This window comes from Dermacentor albipictus, chromosome 5 (assembly GCF_038994185.2).
Source record: "Dermacentor albipictus isolate Rhodes 1998 colony chromosome 5, USDA_Dalb.pri_finalv2, whole genome shotgun sequence".
NCBI classification, from domain to species: Eukaryota; Metazoa; Arthropoda; class Arachnida; order Ixodida; family Ixodidae; genus Dermacentor; species Dermacentor albipictus.
Genome location: NC_091825.1, coordinates 96,888,775 through 96,907,856, shown reverse-complemented (window position 1 = coordinate 96,907,856; position 19,082 = coordinate 96,888,775). Strand labels below are relative to the sequence as shown.

The 19,082-nt window shown below is 46.6% G+C and overlaps 1 protein-coding gene across 2 annotated transcripts in view; it reads right to left on the bottom strand.

Moving 5' to 3' along the window:
* Positions 1–1,523: 1,523 nt before the first annotated feature.
* The window catches only part of LOC135917243 (hepatocyte growth factor receptor-like), a 594,900-nt gene continuing 577,341 nt past the window's right edge, over positions 1,524–19,082 (bottom strand). For both annotated transcript variants that reach the window (XM_070538625.1, XM_065450778.2), the window contains 7 exons: positions 17,630–17,776; positions 12,835–12,921; positions 6,489–6,673; positions 6,100–6,209; positions 5,865–6,027; positions 2,876–3,012; positions 1,524–1,916 (listed from right to left, as the gene is read on the bottom strand). In XM_070538625.1, the coding sequence (XP_070394726.1) occupies positions 1,733–1,916; positions 2,876–3,012; positions 5,865–6,027; positions 6,100–6,209; positions 6,489–6,673; positions 12,835–12,921; positions 17,630–17,776 (1,013 nt within the window). In that variant the 3' untranslated portion in view covers positions 1,524–1,732. The remainder of the gene's footprint in view (positions 1,917–2,875; positions 3,013–5,864; positions 6,028–6,099; positions 6,210–6,488; positions 6,674–12,834; positions 12,922–17,629; positions 17,777–19,082) is intronic.

Sequence of the window (19,082 nt, the reverse complement as noted above, 5' to 3'; positions counted from 1 at the left end):
GAGTTTTAATTTTTTAGCACATGACGCTCCTTCCTAGTTTCATTTTTTCTTCCATGTTCATAACCTATGCTGCTAATACCAGATAATTCAGCTCGTGAGCTACTAGGCAACAAATCCTGCCCACGTGCCTTTAATATAGTCAGGGGCCCGGCTAAACATTGTGGTTGCTGTTTTGCACTCCGTCCGCTTTGTGCGAATAACTAGAGTCGATGGCATGCTGTGTCAGTCACTGTCGCATCCTGCAAAATACTCCACGTTGCATCGCTTCCTGTAGTTGCCATTGCGGAAGCAGTACTTTTGGCGTTGAGAGCTCATGAGATGTTTGTACAACTCCAGCAACCAGCGTCGGTGGAAGACTCGTATGAAATACGGCGATTTGCCTTGGTTGATGATGTGGGCAAGAAATGGTCTTTGTTTTTTGCCCCTATTGAAATGATAGACAGCGGCACAAAAGGAGTGGCAGCACCAAAACTATGGGATACAGTCGGCGTTAAAAGTTTATGAACCACGGTATCTGCGAAAACATTGAATTTTCGAGCAGTTTGTGACCGTTCAGAATCTTTGTCCACACTTTGATGGCTTTTTGCATTCTTCTTTTGCTTTATGCATATAGTCATGTTGTGTTGCATGCTGAGTGAACGCACGCTCAATGAAAAATCTACAAAATTTGTCAGTAAAGTGGTAGAGCACTACTTTGTTCATTTGTAGCATAACACGGAAATTCCAATAGCAGGCTACAGAAATAAGCAGCCCTATTCTGAGGTTCCAGTGTCCGTAAGATTACGACGCCGACGCTACATGTGCTTGAAATAGATGCGGCTTAAAATTGGACATTCTGTGTTAGTTATGCAACTTTCACGTAAACCTTCTCTCTTTGGTGCACACCAAACAGCCAGACCAACCAGAGCAACCGTCAATACCACCTTCCCTCTTTGATGCATCTCTATATGCCAACTGGACTCCGCCGAAGAGAGGCGACTCTGCTTTATTGCTTATGGCTAGGGGTGGCTTTCACGAAATCGTACTCATTTCGCATTGGAATGGCCGACAACACTCTCTGCAATGCCTGTGTTTGCGAGGAGACGCTGGAACACATTCTGTGCGACTGTCCTGAATATAATGTTCAGCGACAGTCCCTGGCATCCGTTATAGCGCACCTTGACACTAGACCATTGTCCCTCGACACGATTTTCACATGCCGCCGACAGAAGACATCGCAGGTGAAGGCGACCAAGGGACTACTTCGGTTTTTGAGCGACGGGATTGGACAAGCGGCTGTGACAGTGATATTACGTACCATGCCAGATTGATGGACTCTAACGGGACGATGTGTGTGCTGTGCTATGTGCTCTCTCTCTCTCTTCCCCTTCCCCATCTTTCATTGCCCCCATCCCTCTCCCATGTGTAGGGTAGCAAACCGGTTAAGCTAAACTGGTTAACCTCCCTGCCTTTCCTACTCCACTTTTTCCTTCCTTCCTTCCTCACGTAAAAAATGGCACCACTGCATTTATTAAAAATGAGACTGTCCAACGCCAACGTCATTTATTTTTTACGAGACCTCCACTGATTGCTGCCGTGAAATTACGAATTATCGGCATAGTTGACTATTCCATTACATTTAGTTGTTAAATAAGTTCATTTGGGGACAGACGCACTCATAGAGAAGGCTGCTGAGGATAGCCGGTCGCCACATTGCTTCCCCGGGTGATGTGGTGAACATGGCATGTGCGCTTTATTCTGCACCCGCGGCCGCTTCAGGCTGAGCACAGTTGCCGTAGGTAATGTTTAAGCCCGCTCTCACATTTCCCTTTCCTTTGACGAAACTACTGCTTATGTCTGTGATGAGAGTCGCTAGTCCTGCGAACGAAGGCCGCCGATTGGTGTCGTCTTGCCAGCACTTGAGCATGACGGTGTAACTGAAAGATAAGGTGCGTCAAATATCAAACTCTAAAATCAGAAATACTAATAATAAATAGTCCTGCAGTGACTCTTTAGCAGAGAAAATCCTTCATCAGCCGAGATTAAGGTCAAGAACATGCGAACATCGAGACGTAAAAACAGACCACAGTGACTTTGCACCGTGACCACAGGTATGTGTACCTGGCAGTGTGCACTGGCGACGCAATGGAAAAAGCTGCAACTGAGGCCCTGGATGCGGAGGGCCTCAAGTTATAACTACCTTTCCTGCAAATAAAGTGTTCTCTTCTTCTGTCTGGTAAATTAGAATTTGGAAACTTTTAATTTTATTCATTAGGAGAAAGTGACTTAATTATATTACTGGAGAAAGTAAAGACCAAACTTTGCTCTTCGATTTTGTGCATAAACATCTGCGCCAGTATTTACACAACTGTGATGTCCCCAATGTCGAGAATCTTGAGGTTCGGCCATTTTGTCGTGATAAAAGTTCGCACAACTTGCTATGTTCAGCCTTCGGTTCTTTCACCATGCGACGTAGTTCTTCACATGAATGAAGCTGTGGATACGCTGTGAAAATTCATGACGTCGTGGTGTGTAGGGGCTGAAACGTATGTTTGGTGTCGCTTTTCGTTCTTGCTTCTTTTCTGGATTACAAATCTTTCACTCACAGCAAGGCAGTCGTGTTGCTAATGCCTGAAGCGTAATTCACCTATCCAGCTTAACTTACTGCTTCCTTTTAGGGTAACTTTTATGGTGCAACCTCACAAAAACAACTTCAAGTATGCAAGCGGCACCGCATGCGTGTTTGTGTGTGTGTGACATTTTTACAAAGTTATGAGAGAATATGCAAGTGACGTGCGCACTATGATCTGGTCCAAAAATTGTTTCCCAGATAAAATGTTCAAACCTACGAGAGCTGCTAGTGACTCGAAATGGAATAGCACGAAGGCAGACTTACATCTCACTTGGACAGAAGCTGGGCTGCTCCAGGCGGCGTCCTTGTTTGAGGAATTTCACGATGTCCCAGTTGTGAACGTCAGGGTACGGCGTCACGCCACGCGTCAAGAGCTCCCACAGCAGCACGCCGTATGACCACTGGGCGAAACGTAATCATGTGCGGGCAAAGCGTTTATACAGCGTCATGGTCCAGCAATGCAAGAGTAGTTGTGCATGTCGACATAACCTTAATTTGCTTTTGCATGCAACTCACTAAAATACTGCGAAGATAACTCTTCACCTAGAAGCCACAAACTCCGATTCACAATCGCAGTGGGAACTGAGGCAGGAATATTTGCTTGATGATCTACGTGTTCCCTTTATTTTGTCACCGCAGTGGTTTATACGTCGACAATTTTAATGCGAAGTACTTTTTGCCTCTTTCTTCGCACTTTGCGGTAGGTTGGTATGATCCTGTCTAGCCACGCTTTAGCAAAAAGAAAATAATGTGTGACCGATGCAGGAATCGAACCGCTGATGGAGAAGCACAGCAACCTGGTGATTCTCTAACTTTTAGGCCACAATCGCATGCACTGTCTACACGTTCCAAAGCCAGCTAACTGTTGGAAACACTTGGTGCATGTGTATCGTGCCACTTCCTCATCTTCTTTCCTTGTGACAGCTTGCGCTTTGAGGACCGGTCCACTTCCCCACTACTTGCGTTAGCTCTCTGATCCCCGATTGCCGCGCGTTCAATTCTAGCGAGACAAATTCTGGCTGGCTCACCAGGGTTTCATGTGGCAAAAGTATGGAACGCCTCACAAGTCCCTTAGCGGAGAAGAGGCAACTGACCTAAGGAGGATACAGGTGGAGATATATCCACATCTCTTATTGAAATTACACGCAATACTTCCAGCTCTTTACCTGTCTAAATGTCCGTGGTGCGGAGGCAGGCCGACACTCTACCACGCCTCATGGAGGTGCACGTATTCCGAAGCCCACAGACCAGAACTCTAGCTTAGTTAATCAAACAATAATTGGTACGGAGCAATGGGAGGCACAGCTTGCCAGTTCAAACCTGGGGGTACAACTAGCACGTCTGGAACAATTCCGGTGGGCGGCGAAGGCCAGTAGAGCCCTGGAGGGAGGGCCCCAGCCATAATACTCTACGACCCCTTCCCATTTTTCTTTTTGGAAGCTTTTCATTCATTCCTCATGGCAGCTAACGCTACGTAGAAACTGCGCGATGCCTTACAGACTTCATGATAGCCCGATATATTAACGTTTTAACGTTTCTTTGCCGTAGTACAAATGTCATCATCATTTCAACATACACTGCATCCCGTATCCGTAGCTATACGCATGATTGTACAACACGTACATAGTCGCTGATGACATCACGTGTTTCTCTTGCTAACGCTCTCATCCGTTACACTTGTATAGAACCCATCAGTCGCCAGATCATAAGCTTGCGTCGAATGGCTGGCGTAGGAATTGTGCTGTTGCCGCAATACGGACATCCTCAACGTGGTCGTCGTCCTGCACCTCTTGTCACACACACGCTCGGGAACCACACACATGACTGTTCAATATGCGCAAACAGGTTGGTCCATGTGGTATCAAATTGGTGAACCCCAAACAATACTGGATAGCCTGGAACCTGCACACTGCCTCGCATACCATCAAATCCCGCAGTTCATAGGATCTGCACAAGTTTTTCAAGCGAAGCTTGTATTGGCTCACAAGTTTCGGTGGCGTTGTGGTCACGCAAATACACCCAGTTGCTCCCTGAGCACAGCAGCTGCGTGAAAGGGCGGTCTGATGAGTTGACAGCGGCAGTGAAGCGTGTGTCATTAGCAAGGATTCCAGCTGCATAGGTGCGCGCTCACGCCACGCGCGCAACCAATCGGCCGTTTCGCTTCCACCGGGAAGGGAAAGGTCAGGAAAGGGTTTCGCGCGCTCTGCACCGGCTTCGTTTCCGTTCAATTCATTGTCGGAAAAAGGACCGGACGGCCACGCGTTGTGCGTTTCTTTTTTTTTTGTGCGAAGGCTGCCGAGGAACTGGCAGCCTTCAACGAGCGGCGGTGAAAAACTCGCTCCTGAAAGGGCTCGGCGTCGGCGCGTCCATCCAGCCGTCTGAGCCCAAGTAATTGGACAGCAACGAGAAGATACCGAGCTGAGGGAGCGGGAGGCCGAAGCAATCCGGCACCGTTCCATGTGGGTTACTTAACCGTGACGAAGGTCAGGTGCACGCAGGACAACTTTCGCTTGCCCCCATTTTCCGGTAAAGGAAAGGTTGGCCATATTTTTTTTTCTTTTCTAAAAAGGCCACCAGGCCCACGTGTCCCCGTCACCATCACAATATCTTCAACTCCTTTGCGAGATCATTCTAGTTTCGACCGCGCTTTCCCATTTCCGACCCACGGATACGTATTGCGGACACGGGGGTGCCTTGCACAGGTACACATTTCAGGAAGGTTCAACTGCGGCATGTGCATGAAGTCGGAAACTTTATGCAGATTCCCAATTATGTTGCCATGCTGGGCCGTGTAGCACGGCGACAGCAGCCTTCATGCCCACGCTTTTTGCGGGCCCTCGGGTCTTTATTTAGACTTTCATTCATTCTAACAAATTGGTAGGCTATAACTTTTTTCTTTTTTTTAGTGGCGTGTAGGCTCAGAATTTCGGGGTCGACTCTCAATCGAATAAATACTCACTGTTATCACTACACTGCACTGATAAAACCTAAAAGGAAATTTTGGGCCGCGTAGAAGGCCTCGTTTCTCGAAGGTGGCGTGCTTGGACTTACGTCACATACACTGCTAAGTGTGCTTCGACGCTGTTTAAAGGCTGCTAGTGAAACTTTTATACAATTACCAGTCTTGCAGCTTTGCTGAAATTGCTTCAATAGCAGGAAATACTAATCTATAATGAATTTAGCCACAGCAAAATGCCGTTACTGCTGTCCTGGAATTGCCACCAGCCTAACAGCATCCGCAACGCTTGCTTACCACGTCCGTCTTGTGGTTGTAGACGCCTTTCTCTAAGCTCTCCGGCGCCATCCACCTTACAGGCAGCTTTTTCTTCATTCTGTCTTCGCTGTAGTAGTCTTGCTCGTAGTCGTCCCGAGAGAGTCCAAAGTCGGCTACTCGGACTATCAAATCTTCACTCAGCCTGAAATAGTCGTGCCATATACACTATTTAGAGTTTGTGACAAACATTGCGAAAATGAGAATTCCCACTCACATGCAATTACGAGCTGCGAGGTCTCTGTGCACAAACTTCAGGTCGGCCAAATACTTCATGCCTTCGGCCACGTGGATGCCAAACCCAAGCAGGTCTCTCACAGTCGGATTCTGGAGTTACGACAGCAAAATGAAAACTCCAAGTACAGCATTTGGTGCATGCGCTTTGTACATTTCTTTATGTACAAAAGCCGTCTTGACATCGTCAGCTTCTGTACACAGTTTTATCCTGAATAGGGGCACGGTACTGAGCAAACGGCGTGGGAATGTTGTAATTCAGCATACGCTAAACAGCACTCTTGAAACACCACAGTTTTTCTTGTAAGAATGCGTCATAGCCACCATACAAATTAGTCCCGAAGGCGAAACACTCGTTTCAGGAAGACTTACGTTTCTCGGATTCCGTATGTAGGAAAGCAGGTCGCCATGTTTCATGTACGGCGTAATGACCATAAGGCCACCAGCTTCATCAACGCAGAGACCGATGAGAGGGAGAACGTTCATGTGGTGAAAGTCCTTCATGATCATCGCTTCTCTCAGGAACTCCTGAGCATCCGCTTCTCCTCCCAGAGTGTCTATAATAAACGCCAGATTACCACAGTGTATATACCTACGAATTTATACATACAATCACTATTAGAGGCAGTGAATTCACCCAGTGCCCACTAACGTCCCAAGCAGCCGCAGTCTCCCGTTTCTGTTAAAATGGCCTGACTAATCGAACTGACTTTCTGAAAACACTCGTATTTTTCGCGTCGCACCCGCTAGAAAGATTGGGGTAACTCAATAGAGGCGTTATGCGAGTAAATTTTTTACTACAGAGACGGCATATCAGTCACATATGCCATATATTGAAAGCTGAATATATAAGGTCAGCATGGACACCTTTGCCAGTTGGCACGCGTTTATCTTGGAGAGCCAATCAACAGAAGCTATTGAACGCCATTGTTCTTACAAAAACAGGCTCTGTTTATACGCTCCCGTCCCTTGTTCAAGCTGACCGCCCGAATTAACACGCAGTAATATATATATATATATATATATATATTGTAATGAAGCAGACGCGCCCCTGTGTATGTGCCGTCTGAAGAGGAAGACGAAGGGCCGTGCCGTGATCTCGAGCGACCCCGTGCTTCGGACAGCCCTTGGAGTGCCTTGTTTTGCCTAGCGTTCCACAACGTCGTGAACGAGAATAAACCTCATCGCATTTGGTGGAGGTTGCTGAGATCCTTCGCCTCGTCCTGGAGCTCCGCACTCGAACCCTGCCAACAAGCTCGCCTTGCACTATGCCTGATCCCGCCACCTCGTTGCCCGCCCCACCGGCTGCCACTGTCATCTGCGCCGGCGTCCCTCGTCAGCGCGACCCACCCATTTTCAGTGGGACCGCCGAACACGACGTGGAAGACTGGCTCTCATCGTACGAACGTGTAAGTGCCCATAACCGATGGGATGACCAGTCTAAGCTGACCAACGTGCCGTTCTACCTCGCCGACGTAGCCAAACTTTGGTTCTTCAACCACGAATCAGACTTTACAAGCTGGTCCGCCTTTAAGACTCTGTTTGCAGAAGTGTTTGATCGCCCAGCTGTGCGTACGCTACGCGCTGAACAGCGTCTACGCCAGCGCGCACAGCAGCCTGGAGAAACATTCCCCAGCTACATCGAGGATGTTCTCGATTTGTGCAAGCGGGTCAATCCCAGCATGTCCGAGGATGACAAGATCAAACACATCCTCAAGGGCATCGAGGACAGCGCATTCCAGATGTTGCTGGCCAAAGGCCCAACTAGCGTATCCGTCCTCATTAACCTCTGCCAGAGCTTTGACGAGCTGCGCCGCCAACGTTCCATCGCCCGCCAGAACATCCAGCACGCCGATTCCGTCTCCAGCATCGCGGTTTCTACCGAATTCACCAACTCGACCCTCTCGCAGCATATCAAAGATTTTATCCGTGAAGAGGTGGCCAGGCAGCTCTCGCTGCTGCCTCACAGTGACGCACCTACGGCAGCTTTGCCTCCAACGCTGCAGGAAGCCATCCGAAATCACATATCTGAAGCGCTTCCTGCAGCTCCTACAACCCCCCCACCCAACCCTATGAGTGTACCGCTGGCCCATACCAACTTTGCCAACCACCCTACGTCGCTGCCGCTCAGTTATGCAGCCGTGGTTGCACGGCCACCTGCGCAGACCGCTTCCTTTCCATCGCCCATGAATCCGGCTTCATTTCAAGTTGCCCGACCGTCACCACACTTTTTTCGTCCCACCGAGACGTGGCGCACTCAAGACAACCGGCCTATCTGCTTCGCCTGCGGCATTGCTGGCCATGTGGCACGCTTCTGTCGCCGCCGCGCCTCAACTGCGTGTACCAGCTTTGACAGGCCTTGCTACGCACCACAATACGCCGCCACGCCTCCATTTTCACCGCGACGTCTCGACACTGATAGCCGGTTGGAAACTCGGCGTTCCCCTTCCCCTCGTCGGCGTTCGATTTCGCCCCTGCGTCGTCGAGTTCCCACTGAAGAGGGAAACTGACTGCTGCAGTTCCTGAGGCAAGAACTGCAAATACGTCGATTTTCTCAAGACCTCAATCTTCGCCGCAAAATGTAATTACCGTTTTTGTAGAGGGAGTACCAGCAGTGGCACTAGTCGATACCGGAGCAGCCGTTTCCGTCATTCACGAGGGCCTTTGCCGCAAGCTACGAAAAGTGACTACAGCTCGCTCTGGCCTGGTGCTCGCCACTGCCAGCGCGCAGCGAATCCACCCTTCAGCTGTATGCACGGCCCGTGTCGTCATCAACGACGTTCTGTACATAATCGAGTGTTTCGTGCTACCATCGTGCTCTCACGACCTCATCATTGGTTGGGATTTCCTGTCACGTCATCATGCTGTCATTGACTGTTCACGTGCAGAAGTGTCGCTTTTACCACTATGTGAATCACTGCCGACCAGCTCTCCTCACTTTGCCGACAAACTCACTGTTGATGCCGACACAACCGTACCTCCTGAGTCGTCGATGGCTGTTGTCTTGTCGTCTGATTCCGCATCTGACGCCACCGTAGTATTCACGCCGTCCGATGTGTTTGCTCAACGCAAGGGCATTGTTCTTCCGTTTGCCGTGCTTACTGTAACCTCTGGCTCAACTGTGATGCTGGTCACCAACTACTACCAGTACCCGATCAGCCTACTGCGTGGAGAGACGGTAGGATACTTTCAAGCGGTCGACTACGTCGACGACTTCGATGTTCCTGCCGCCTCCCTCCGTCACCTTGACGCCATCGCTTCGGTCTCCGGCTCATCACCTTCAGTGGGTTTTGACAAGGCCATCGACCCTGCACTTTCCCCATCTCATCGCCGCCAACTTCTCGCTCTCCTTCACAAGTTTGTCTCTTCTTTCGACTGTCATCAGACGTCACTGGGCCGTGCCACCGGTGTTTCTCACATCATCGACACTGGTTCCCACTCCCCCTTGCGACAGCGCCCGTATCGTGTCTCTGCCGAAGAGCGCCGAATCATCACGGAGCACGTGGACGACATGCTCCAACGTAAAGTCATCCGTCCCTCTCAAAGTCCTTGGTCTTCACCTGTCGTATTGGTGAGGAAAAAAGATGGCTCCATTCGCTTTTGTGTCGACTACAGACGCCTAAACAAGATAACGAGGAAAGACGTTTATCCTCTGCCTCGAATCGATGACGCTCTCGACTGTTTACAAGGCGCAGAATACTTCAGTTCCTTGGATCTGCGCTCCGGGTACTGGCAAGTTCCCATGGCCAAGCCTGACCGTCCGAAAACCGCATTCGTTACACCCGATGGCCTCTACGAATTTAACGTCATGCCCTTCGGGTTGTGCAACGCGCCTGCTACTTTTGAGCGTATGATCGACACCATCCTTCGTGGCCACAAATGGAAGACCTGTTTATGTTACCTCGACGACATCGTCGTCTTCTCAACCGATTTTCCGACGCACCTCGCTCGCCTGCATGACATTCTGACCTGTCTCGCCTCTGCCGGTCTACAGCTTAACCTCAAAAAGTGCCGCTTTGCTGCAAGCAAGCTAACCATATTGGGTCACGTTATCTCAAAAGACGGCGTCCTCCCGGATCCAGACAAGCTCCGCGCTGTTGCAGAGTTCCCAAGGCCCACGTCTATCAAAACCCTCCGAAGTTTTATTGGCTTATGTTCTTATTTTCGTCGCTTCGTACGCAATTTCGCATCCATCATGGCGCCTTTGACAAGTTTACTTTCCGCCAGTAACGGCATAGCAGCATGGTCACCTGAATGTGATGCAGCATTTCAGCGATTGCGCCACTTGTTGACCTCACCACCGATTCTTCGCCACTACGACCCTGATGCTCCCACGGAAGTCCATACTGACGCCAGCGGAGTTGGCCTTGGCGCGGTCTTAGCGCAACGGAAAGCTGGCTATGATGAATACGTCGTCGCTTATGCGAGCCGTACTCTAAAGAAAGCAGAAGTAAATTACTCCGTCACAGAAAAGGAGTGTCTAGCGATCATCTGGGCATTAAGCAAGTTTCGCCCATACCTTTACGGCCGTTCTTTCGCCATTGTTACTGACCACCATGCCCTTTGTTGGCTTTCTTCCTTGAAAGACCCGTCTGGACGCTTGGGACGTTGGGCGCTTCGCTTGCAAGAGTACGACATCCGCGTCATGTACCGCTCTGGTCGCAAGCACTCCGACGCTGATGCGCTCTCTCGCTCCCCACTGACGCCTGATTCGGCGTCGTTGTCAGCTTCCTCGTCCACCCTGTCACCGTTCACCATCCCTGACATGCTCACAGAGCAGCGCAAGGACCCATCCCTTGCAATGTTACTCGACTACCTTGCTGCTCCGTCTGATGTCCCTTCGACACGAGCACTGCGTCGCCAAGCAACCCACTTCTCAGTGCGGGACAACATTCTATATCGCCGAAACTACATGCCCGACGGACGCAAATGGCTCCTCGCTATACCTCGTCATATGCGCTCTGACGTCTGCGCGTCTTTTCACACTGACCCCCTAAGCGCTCATGCCGGCGTCCTCAAAACTTACACAAGGTTGCGTCAGCGCTATTATTGGAGAGGCATGTACAACTTTGTGCAAAAGTACATTCAGTCTTGCACTACATGCCAACAAAGCAAAACACCTACACAGCGTTTCACAGGACCGTTGCAGCCGCTGCCATGCCCGTCTCGTCCGTTCGACCGCGTCGGCATCGACCTCTACGGCCCGTTTCCATGCAGCGGGCGTGGAAATCGATGGATTATTGTCGGCGTAGATCACCTTACTCGCTACGCTGAGACTGCAGCACTGCCAGCAGCGACCGCCCGTGACGTTGGTTTTTTCATCCTTCGCAATTTTGTCCTCACCGTGTCACCAGACCGTGTCACCGTGTCACCGTGCTCACCGTGTCACCAGACCTGCGTCGTCGTGGGCGAGAGACAGTACATGTCAACCGCCTGAAACCGTACTACGACCCGCTCATCTCCTCCGCGCCCTGAGTCGCCAGGATGGCTACGCTTAGCTCCCGGGGCATTGTAATGAAGCAGACGCGCCCCTGTGTATGTGCCGTCTGAAGAGGAAGACGAAGGGCCGTGCCGTGATCTCGAGCGACCCCGTGCTTCGGACAGCCCTTGGAGTGCCTTGTTTTGCCTAGCGTTCCACAACGTCGTGAACGAGAATAAACCTCATCGCAATATATATATATATATATTCGCCAATTTTTCATGCCCACGTGATTCTCTGAGTGTTCAAAGAATATCCTCTGGAAGTGAAATAAAGCCATCCTGTATTACTGTAAGAGCTGCTATGCTCTACACATTATTCACGAAAGGGTGTGAAAAGAACAAAATTATATGCTGCAGGACCGACTATAAAAAAAAAATTATGCTTCCTGCTGTTCAAAAATTTCAGTATGGAATGCTGTACCGTCGTACAGGCATCGCCGCGAAAATTTGACCTCATGCTCCGAGTAGTTGGGCTATACTGCTTACAAGGTCACACTTTAGTTATTGTGCACGACTGAAGAGATCCCGCCCTGTGAAAACTTATAGAAAGTAGCGGTTTCCTCCTAAAGGCGAAGCATTATAGCGATAGCAAAGTGCATATTACACAACTGCATAAAGTAAGGTTCAGAGTTTTATCAGACGTATAACTGTAGTATACATGCGCTCGCCTCGCTAATTCAACTCGCTCGTCGCAAACACAGGCCTTCACAACGCTGGCGTGATGGAGAGCGCAAACCGAAGAAAGCGAACGCACCTCCGAAACTTGAGATTACGCCACCTCCAGAAGTAGGCGGGCGCGAAGACAGCGCGCATGCAGCCGCCAGCCATCTCGGCTCGCCCGGCCTTCTGCTCCGCTGGAGATTACCTCCAAGATAGGGCCTGGCGGCACACGGCTGTGCTAAAGCAGGAAACGCACGCTCACCTGCTGCCCCCTCGTTCCCCTCGCCCCCATTGGCGCACGCTTGATTGCGACATCCCGTACGCCCCGCCTCCTTCCACCCACCCCTGCCCGCGCGAGAAAACGGCGCGCATCAACACGCGCATCGTTCACGGCTAACCCTCGCACGCTTCCACGCGCACCGACAGCATACAGCGTGCGGGGCGCGATAAGATCTTATCGCATTTGGACTTTACACGGAAAATCCCGCCGACGCCGATGGCGAAATTGAGCCTAGGGTGTCTGTCCATATATAGTCGCTATCGCAATAAAAGACCAAAATACCTAGTGTATACTCACTGTTTTGAAGAGTTTTTACGGCCAACGTGTGAGCTTTGTTCTTGCCTCCCAAATCCAAGATGCCCCGGTAGACGCAACCAAATTGACCTCGTGATCCGAAGAGAAGCAGACATATACCGGTTAGAAAGAAAATGGACAATGAAACAGCTTATTCCACGGGAAATAAAATCGCATTTTAGACCAATCTTAGGGCAGTATTTTTACCTCACAGTTTGCAATTATTTGGGAGTTACGCGATGTTAGTCCTTTGGATATCACTTATTGAATAAAATCCTATATCTTTATTTATTTAGAAATACATCACATAGCCTTAAACCCCAAAGTGCGGTGCCCCCCCCCCCCCTCCGAAGAAAAACAAACATTCAAACAAGTAATAAACACCAATAAATGTGAATTTCTTACACATAGTGGGACTAGGGCAAGAAATTTAACTCACTATTAGTAGTAGAAAGATGAATACATAAAAGTATATGCGAGGGAGGTTCGAGCCATTGCACAGTCATTGCGACCTGTTGCTGCCGTATATGCAGAGAGCTTGAAAGAATTCAGTACAATCTATGGCAGAACAAATTTTCGTGGTCTGGCAGAGTAATTCATGCATTACTCAGTGGCATTGGTTTATGCAATTTTACCAATGAAAGAATTTTCATCCAAATAGCTGAATGAAAACAATCTTTTTAGAAATGTAATCAAATGCGGATCGCATGGGGACAGTTTTGAGTTTTGACTGAAAACACTGAGCTGAGCACAAATGCGAATCGAATATTTTTTTCCCGAATACTATGAAGTTTTTTCGGGTGGTAAAAAAAAGAAGGTAATTAGCTTACTTTATTTATATTACACTGAGAAGATTAAATTCAATAAAATTGCTTGGAACACTATCTAAAACAAAGCAATAGATTCGCGCTACTTAACCGAGCTTTTGCCTGAAGCTGATATTCAGCTGAGAAGAGGTCAACAGTCCAAAGCGCATAAAAAGTGCAGCAGAAAAGCAAGATAAACATATCTTGCTACCAGAATGACTATTTCTGCTTATTAGGTGGATCGGCCTTCTAGTTTTCGCTTAGTCTTTTGTGTAAATTTTCAGTCGCCTGACACGCGCGCGCACGTGTGGGTGAAGTCGGCTAAGGAAATCAGAGCGTCTTGGCCTGCTTGCTCTTCTGTTGAAAAAAAAAAATGTGATCATTTCAAGCCTCCAGTCTTGTCTCCACAGGTCCTTCGCAGAACTACATTTCCGCTTGTTTCTAGGTAGTACATTAATCTAGATATAGAAGAGAGAAGAGTGAGCTAAACAATAATGAGTCCTGCTTAGCGCTTGTGCAGTGTCGGTCACTGTGACGCTGTGATAGATAATAACTATGGCTTGAGTGTTCAGCTCCAATGTCTCGAAGGCCACAGCATACCTAAATAAATAATGTAATGATGTACAAAGTACTTAGAACAAGTGCAAGTTGGGTAAGCCGGAATGAATTCACTTTGTGAAATGCGCATAAACATTTACTAAGCTCTAAAGTGCGTAGCTGTTTTTCCGAGCTGCGGCTCCATTGCTGTAAAATTTACGTTTAATTAATGTACAAAGTGTACTTTTAAAGCTAAGTTCTCTTTGCCTACTCTTCCGGGATTTACTTGGCTGCCTGGCTGCTGGGTGGTGTGGGCTGGGTGCAGTGGGGTCAGCTGCTATTTCGGTGGGAATATTTGTGGACATATATACTTGAAGTGACACTAAAGTGAAACAAGAAATCAGTTTAGGCTAATAAAGCGTTGTTTGAGAACCCCGCAGGCAGTCATTTGAAAATAATATATTCATTATTAGATGAGAAAATGAAGGTCGAAGTATCAGTATTTGAATTTCGCCCCGAAACCCCAACGCCGGTACGTCAGTGTGACGTCAGGAATTCCAAAGTATGTTTTCGCATTTGGGCCGCATTGGAAGAGTAAAGGCTCCTGAAACTTGCAATGTTTAATATTTGGTTCCTTTAGAACACAGTGTAGTCAATCTGTGCCGCTGTATAAGTAGGCCCTAGAAAATGCCATCAAAATCTATGACGTCACAGCGACCAGGTGCGGAAAGTTCAAGGACGTGTCGCCACCCGCCTTTCATTCTTGCGCTTTTTCTTGCTTATCAAGCCTCTTATTATGGTAAGAGTGTTGTTTTTAGTGTCGTAGAAAGGTAATTTACTGATGCAGAAGAAATCATCTTTCTTTTTAGTATCCCTTTAAGGTTTATATGAAACTACCAGCGAAGTGGCTTATACAATTATTGTACGCTGAACAAGTATGTAGATAATAATTACATTTCCAATACATTAATTCCTACATAAAACCTGAACGTACTGGGTATTTCTACGAGGACTTGTAGTAATTTTCAAGGGTCACCTGTGGGAGATAGCACAATCATCATCATAAGTCATATAATTTACAAGCTGTAGCCGTGGAGTCTGAAGGCGGATCAAGTTGGAACGAATTCTCGGGATGATACTAGTTTCGAGATATTGATTCCAGATGTTTGCAAAGAAATACATTAGTGGCCCAGTTACGTTTTTGTTTCAATGCGTAAAACGGGGTTTTATTAAATGGAACTGTATTTTTACCTTACGTTTCATGGCGCTTCTCTCGAAAATGGTGTCATACACAGGATTTTTTTCAAGTGGATATGCCTTGCAGTCTCAATGGCCACGATTTGTGAATCGCAATATGGGTCGTAAGGTAAATAAGTAAAATCTTGATTAGATATTTTAGCAATAAGTTATGTATTTCGATTTCTCGTGCAAGTAATATCCGCCTCTTTCAGTAATCCAGCTCAAAGACTAGAGTTGTGTTACCTGCCACGAGTGATCTTTACAAATTGATTAAAGTGTTTGGAGAAACATCCAGTGCAATGTCGGCCAGATGTTTCTCTAAAGCACACCGGTCTGTTAATGGGAGGGTGAATCATATTTACCGAAATTTTGGAATAATTTCATTTCTTTTATTGAGCCGCTCAGTACTTATCACTGGATGTATATGCCCGTTCTTGGCCAATTCTTCAGAATGTGTATGTTCCACTATGACACGAGAAACACAGAATCCCTAAATGTTGCTTGATACGTGTCGCACTTTCTGTGCACACACCTGTCATTACTATAATTCCTTCAACAAGCACCATACATTGCTTTCGCCCTTGTGGCATCGGATCGTATACGTTTCATCCGCCTGAATTGCAGTTTGTGTTTCGGCATATCGTCTGAACGATGTAGTTCATAAACATATAAATGTCATTACAATGAAGTTGTGACTTTCGTGGTGGATAAACAAACATTTCATGAGATTACTCTTTGAAGGGGATTAAAGTAAACAAGATTGTTCGTATCGTCATTCGTTGTGCAGACTGTAATGAACCGATTTACTAAAGCTTCGGGCCGACCTCTCTGCCTTTCTGTAAATAATTTTTTCTCTCTTTTCTCTTACTAAAGCTTTGCTTCACGTAGATTCCGACATGTGCGTTGAAGCCGCACGTTTTTTTTATCCAAAGAAGCCTCTTCAAGTAGGCTCCTGGCTACTTGAAATATTCTCTTATTTCATCTATCTATCTATCTATCTATCTATCTATCTATCTATCTATCTATCTATCTATCTATCTATCTATCTATCTATCTATCTATCTATCTATCTATCTATCTATCTATCTATCTATCTATCTATCTATCTATCTATCTATCTATCTATCTATCTATCTATCTATCTATCTATCTATCTATCTATCTATCTATCTATCTATCTATCTATCTATCTATCTATCTATCTATCTATCTATCTATCTATCTATCTATCTATCTATCTATCTATCTATCTATCTATCTATCTATCTATCTATCTATCTATCTATCTATCTATCTATCTATCTATCTATCTATCTATCTATCTATCTATCTATCTATCTATCTATCTATCTATCTATCTATCTATCTATCTATCTATCTATCTATCTATCTATCTATCTATCTATCTATCTATCTATCTATCTATCTATCTATCTATCTATCTATCTATCTATCTATCTATCTATCTATCTATCTATCTATCTATCTATCTATCTATCTATCTATCTATCTATCTATCTTCTGTCTGTCTGTCTGTCTGTCTGTCTGTCTGTCTGTCTGTCTGTCTGTCTGTCTGTCTGTCCGTCCGTCGGTCCGTCCGTCCGTCCGTCTTTCTTTTTTTCTCTCTTGGACAAACCACACGATTCCTATGTGTTTCTTTTGAAGAAGTCATCCGCTTGTTGTTGCGGGCTTATATGATCACCCTAATAAAGAAACTGACAGGTCGTGTAAGCAGTCTCGGAAAAGTATTTAAACGTCTACACCTGAGTAAAGAGCATAAAGATAGGCCGAAACAAAGCGACCCGACAACCTGCTGATTAAGAACCATTTTATTTCGCTGTCCGAAAGAAGGCGTTATGAGTGGGAAGTGGAAAACAATCTCTAAACAATAACGAAAGACAACAAAAACGCCAAACCGCGACCATTGGTGGCTTGCTGCATGTGTTTGATTCTATCACTGATGCGTTTGTTTTTGCTAGTAATTATCAGTCTAGTCTGAATTGTTTTTGCCTAGCTTTCCCTTAAGTTTATTTTTTTATCAGAGGGCCTTTGAAATCGAACTACTGAAATGCACAGGAGCTATATGGGTTTGAGTGAGAAAGTCATTCCGCAGGTATTTGCTTTGTGGGACAATAACGTTTCCACGTTACCGGCCGAAGGCAAACGCGAGTCTTCGCTGCAGTGAGATAATGCATTTCGTCATTGAAATTACATACCTTGACCGATGACCGCGCAAATGATAAGGTTTTCCTTCTTGATGTATAGGTTTTCAGCCTCCAGCTTTGCTTTGATCTCTCGGTCCAGTTGAAAGGCAGAGCTCAAAAGCGGTTCCTGGTGGCTGACATTTTTATATGACACATAATCTGCAGAAAAGGCGGGGAAACATCAGCAACATTTTGCATGGGCATCTTATGGTGCCAGGCTCACGCATACTCCTGCAATCTGGTTTGAAATGTTGGCATTTAAAAGGAACTTATTTTTGCTTGTTTAGGGATGGAAACGCAGTTTTAGCAAACAATATTTTGAGTGAATATTGAACAAGATTTTTTTTCAGGAATTTCGAATCATTCTAGTGTTTTTCTGATGCAACATTAGCGAAATCCCTGTACGAAAAATATATGGCACGCTAATTTTCAGTGAATGCTTTAAACAGGTATTCTTATTCTCGGCCTCTATTATATTTGACAAAGTGTCGACCTGTCACTTTATGCGTTCAGTTCAACATTTACTATCGAGGACAATAAATGGGGCGTCGTAAAATATCTAAAGTATATTGAGTGCACATTTCCTTTTTTTTGCGACACTTGCGTATATTATACATATGATAACGATATTGTAGTCTTATTTGTATAGCTGCCAGAGTCGTTCAGTGGCTATGGTGCTGCGTTGCTGAACAACGCAGCATGGGAATAGTATTGGGATGCTAAAGGCCATGAGTTGTATTGGGATGTTAAACCTCATAATTTGAAATATGTTTTTACACCTGGCTAAATTTACTTCCGGATTAAATGTTTCCTGTACCCCTTGAAACAGCGGAACTACACGCATTTGTTAGGGTCTGCGCCTCCTGGGAAGTATTGAGTAAAGTTTCGTTCGTTCTCCGTCCTCGCTTCACCGTTGGAACTTGAAGCTTATCGGACGATGATCGGCAGTTGTTGGTCAAACGCAGGCAGGAAACGATGAGGTCAGATGTACAAGAAATATTTATACGTGAACTTTTCTATATACATGGCAGGTAAAACAAATACATTACAAACTTGAACAATTGAGAAACAAAGTCTCACTCTTCTACTGTCTCAATGACTGTTAGAGCCCAGACTCGTTTTAACGTACATAGTACGGAGGCTCACTGGTCTATCAGCAATCCTGATCTCAGCCAAGTCTAACGTACATGGTACGGAGCCTCACTGATCTATCAGTAATACTGATTTCAGCCAAGTCTGAGGGACAGCATGTCGTCCCGATTTTTATAGCCCAAATATACAAAGAAAAAAAGGCGGTAGGGCCGTTGGCCCGTCCCACAGGTTCAGTTGCCAATCAGAGTCAACCGTTTGTTAAGCCACCACCCACAGGGATGGGCTTACTCTTAAAAATAAACATATTGGAAAACAAAGCTCTTTTCCTTCTTCGCCAAAACTCCGTTGCCCTCTCATTTCTCCGTAGTGAGTG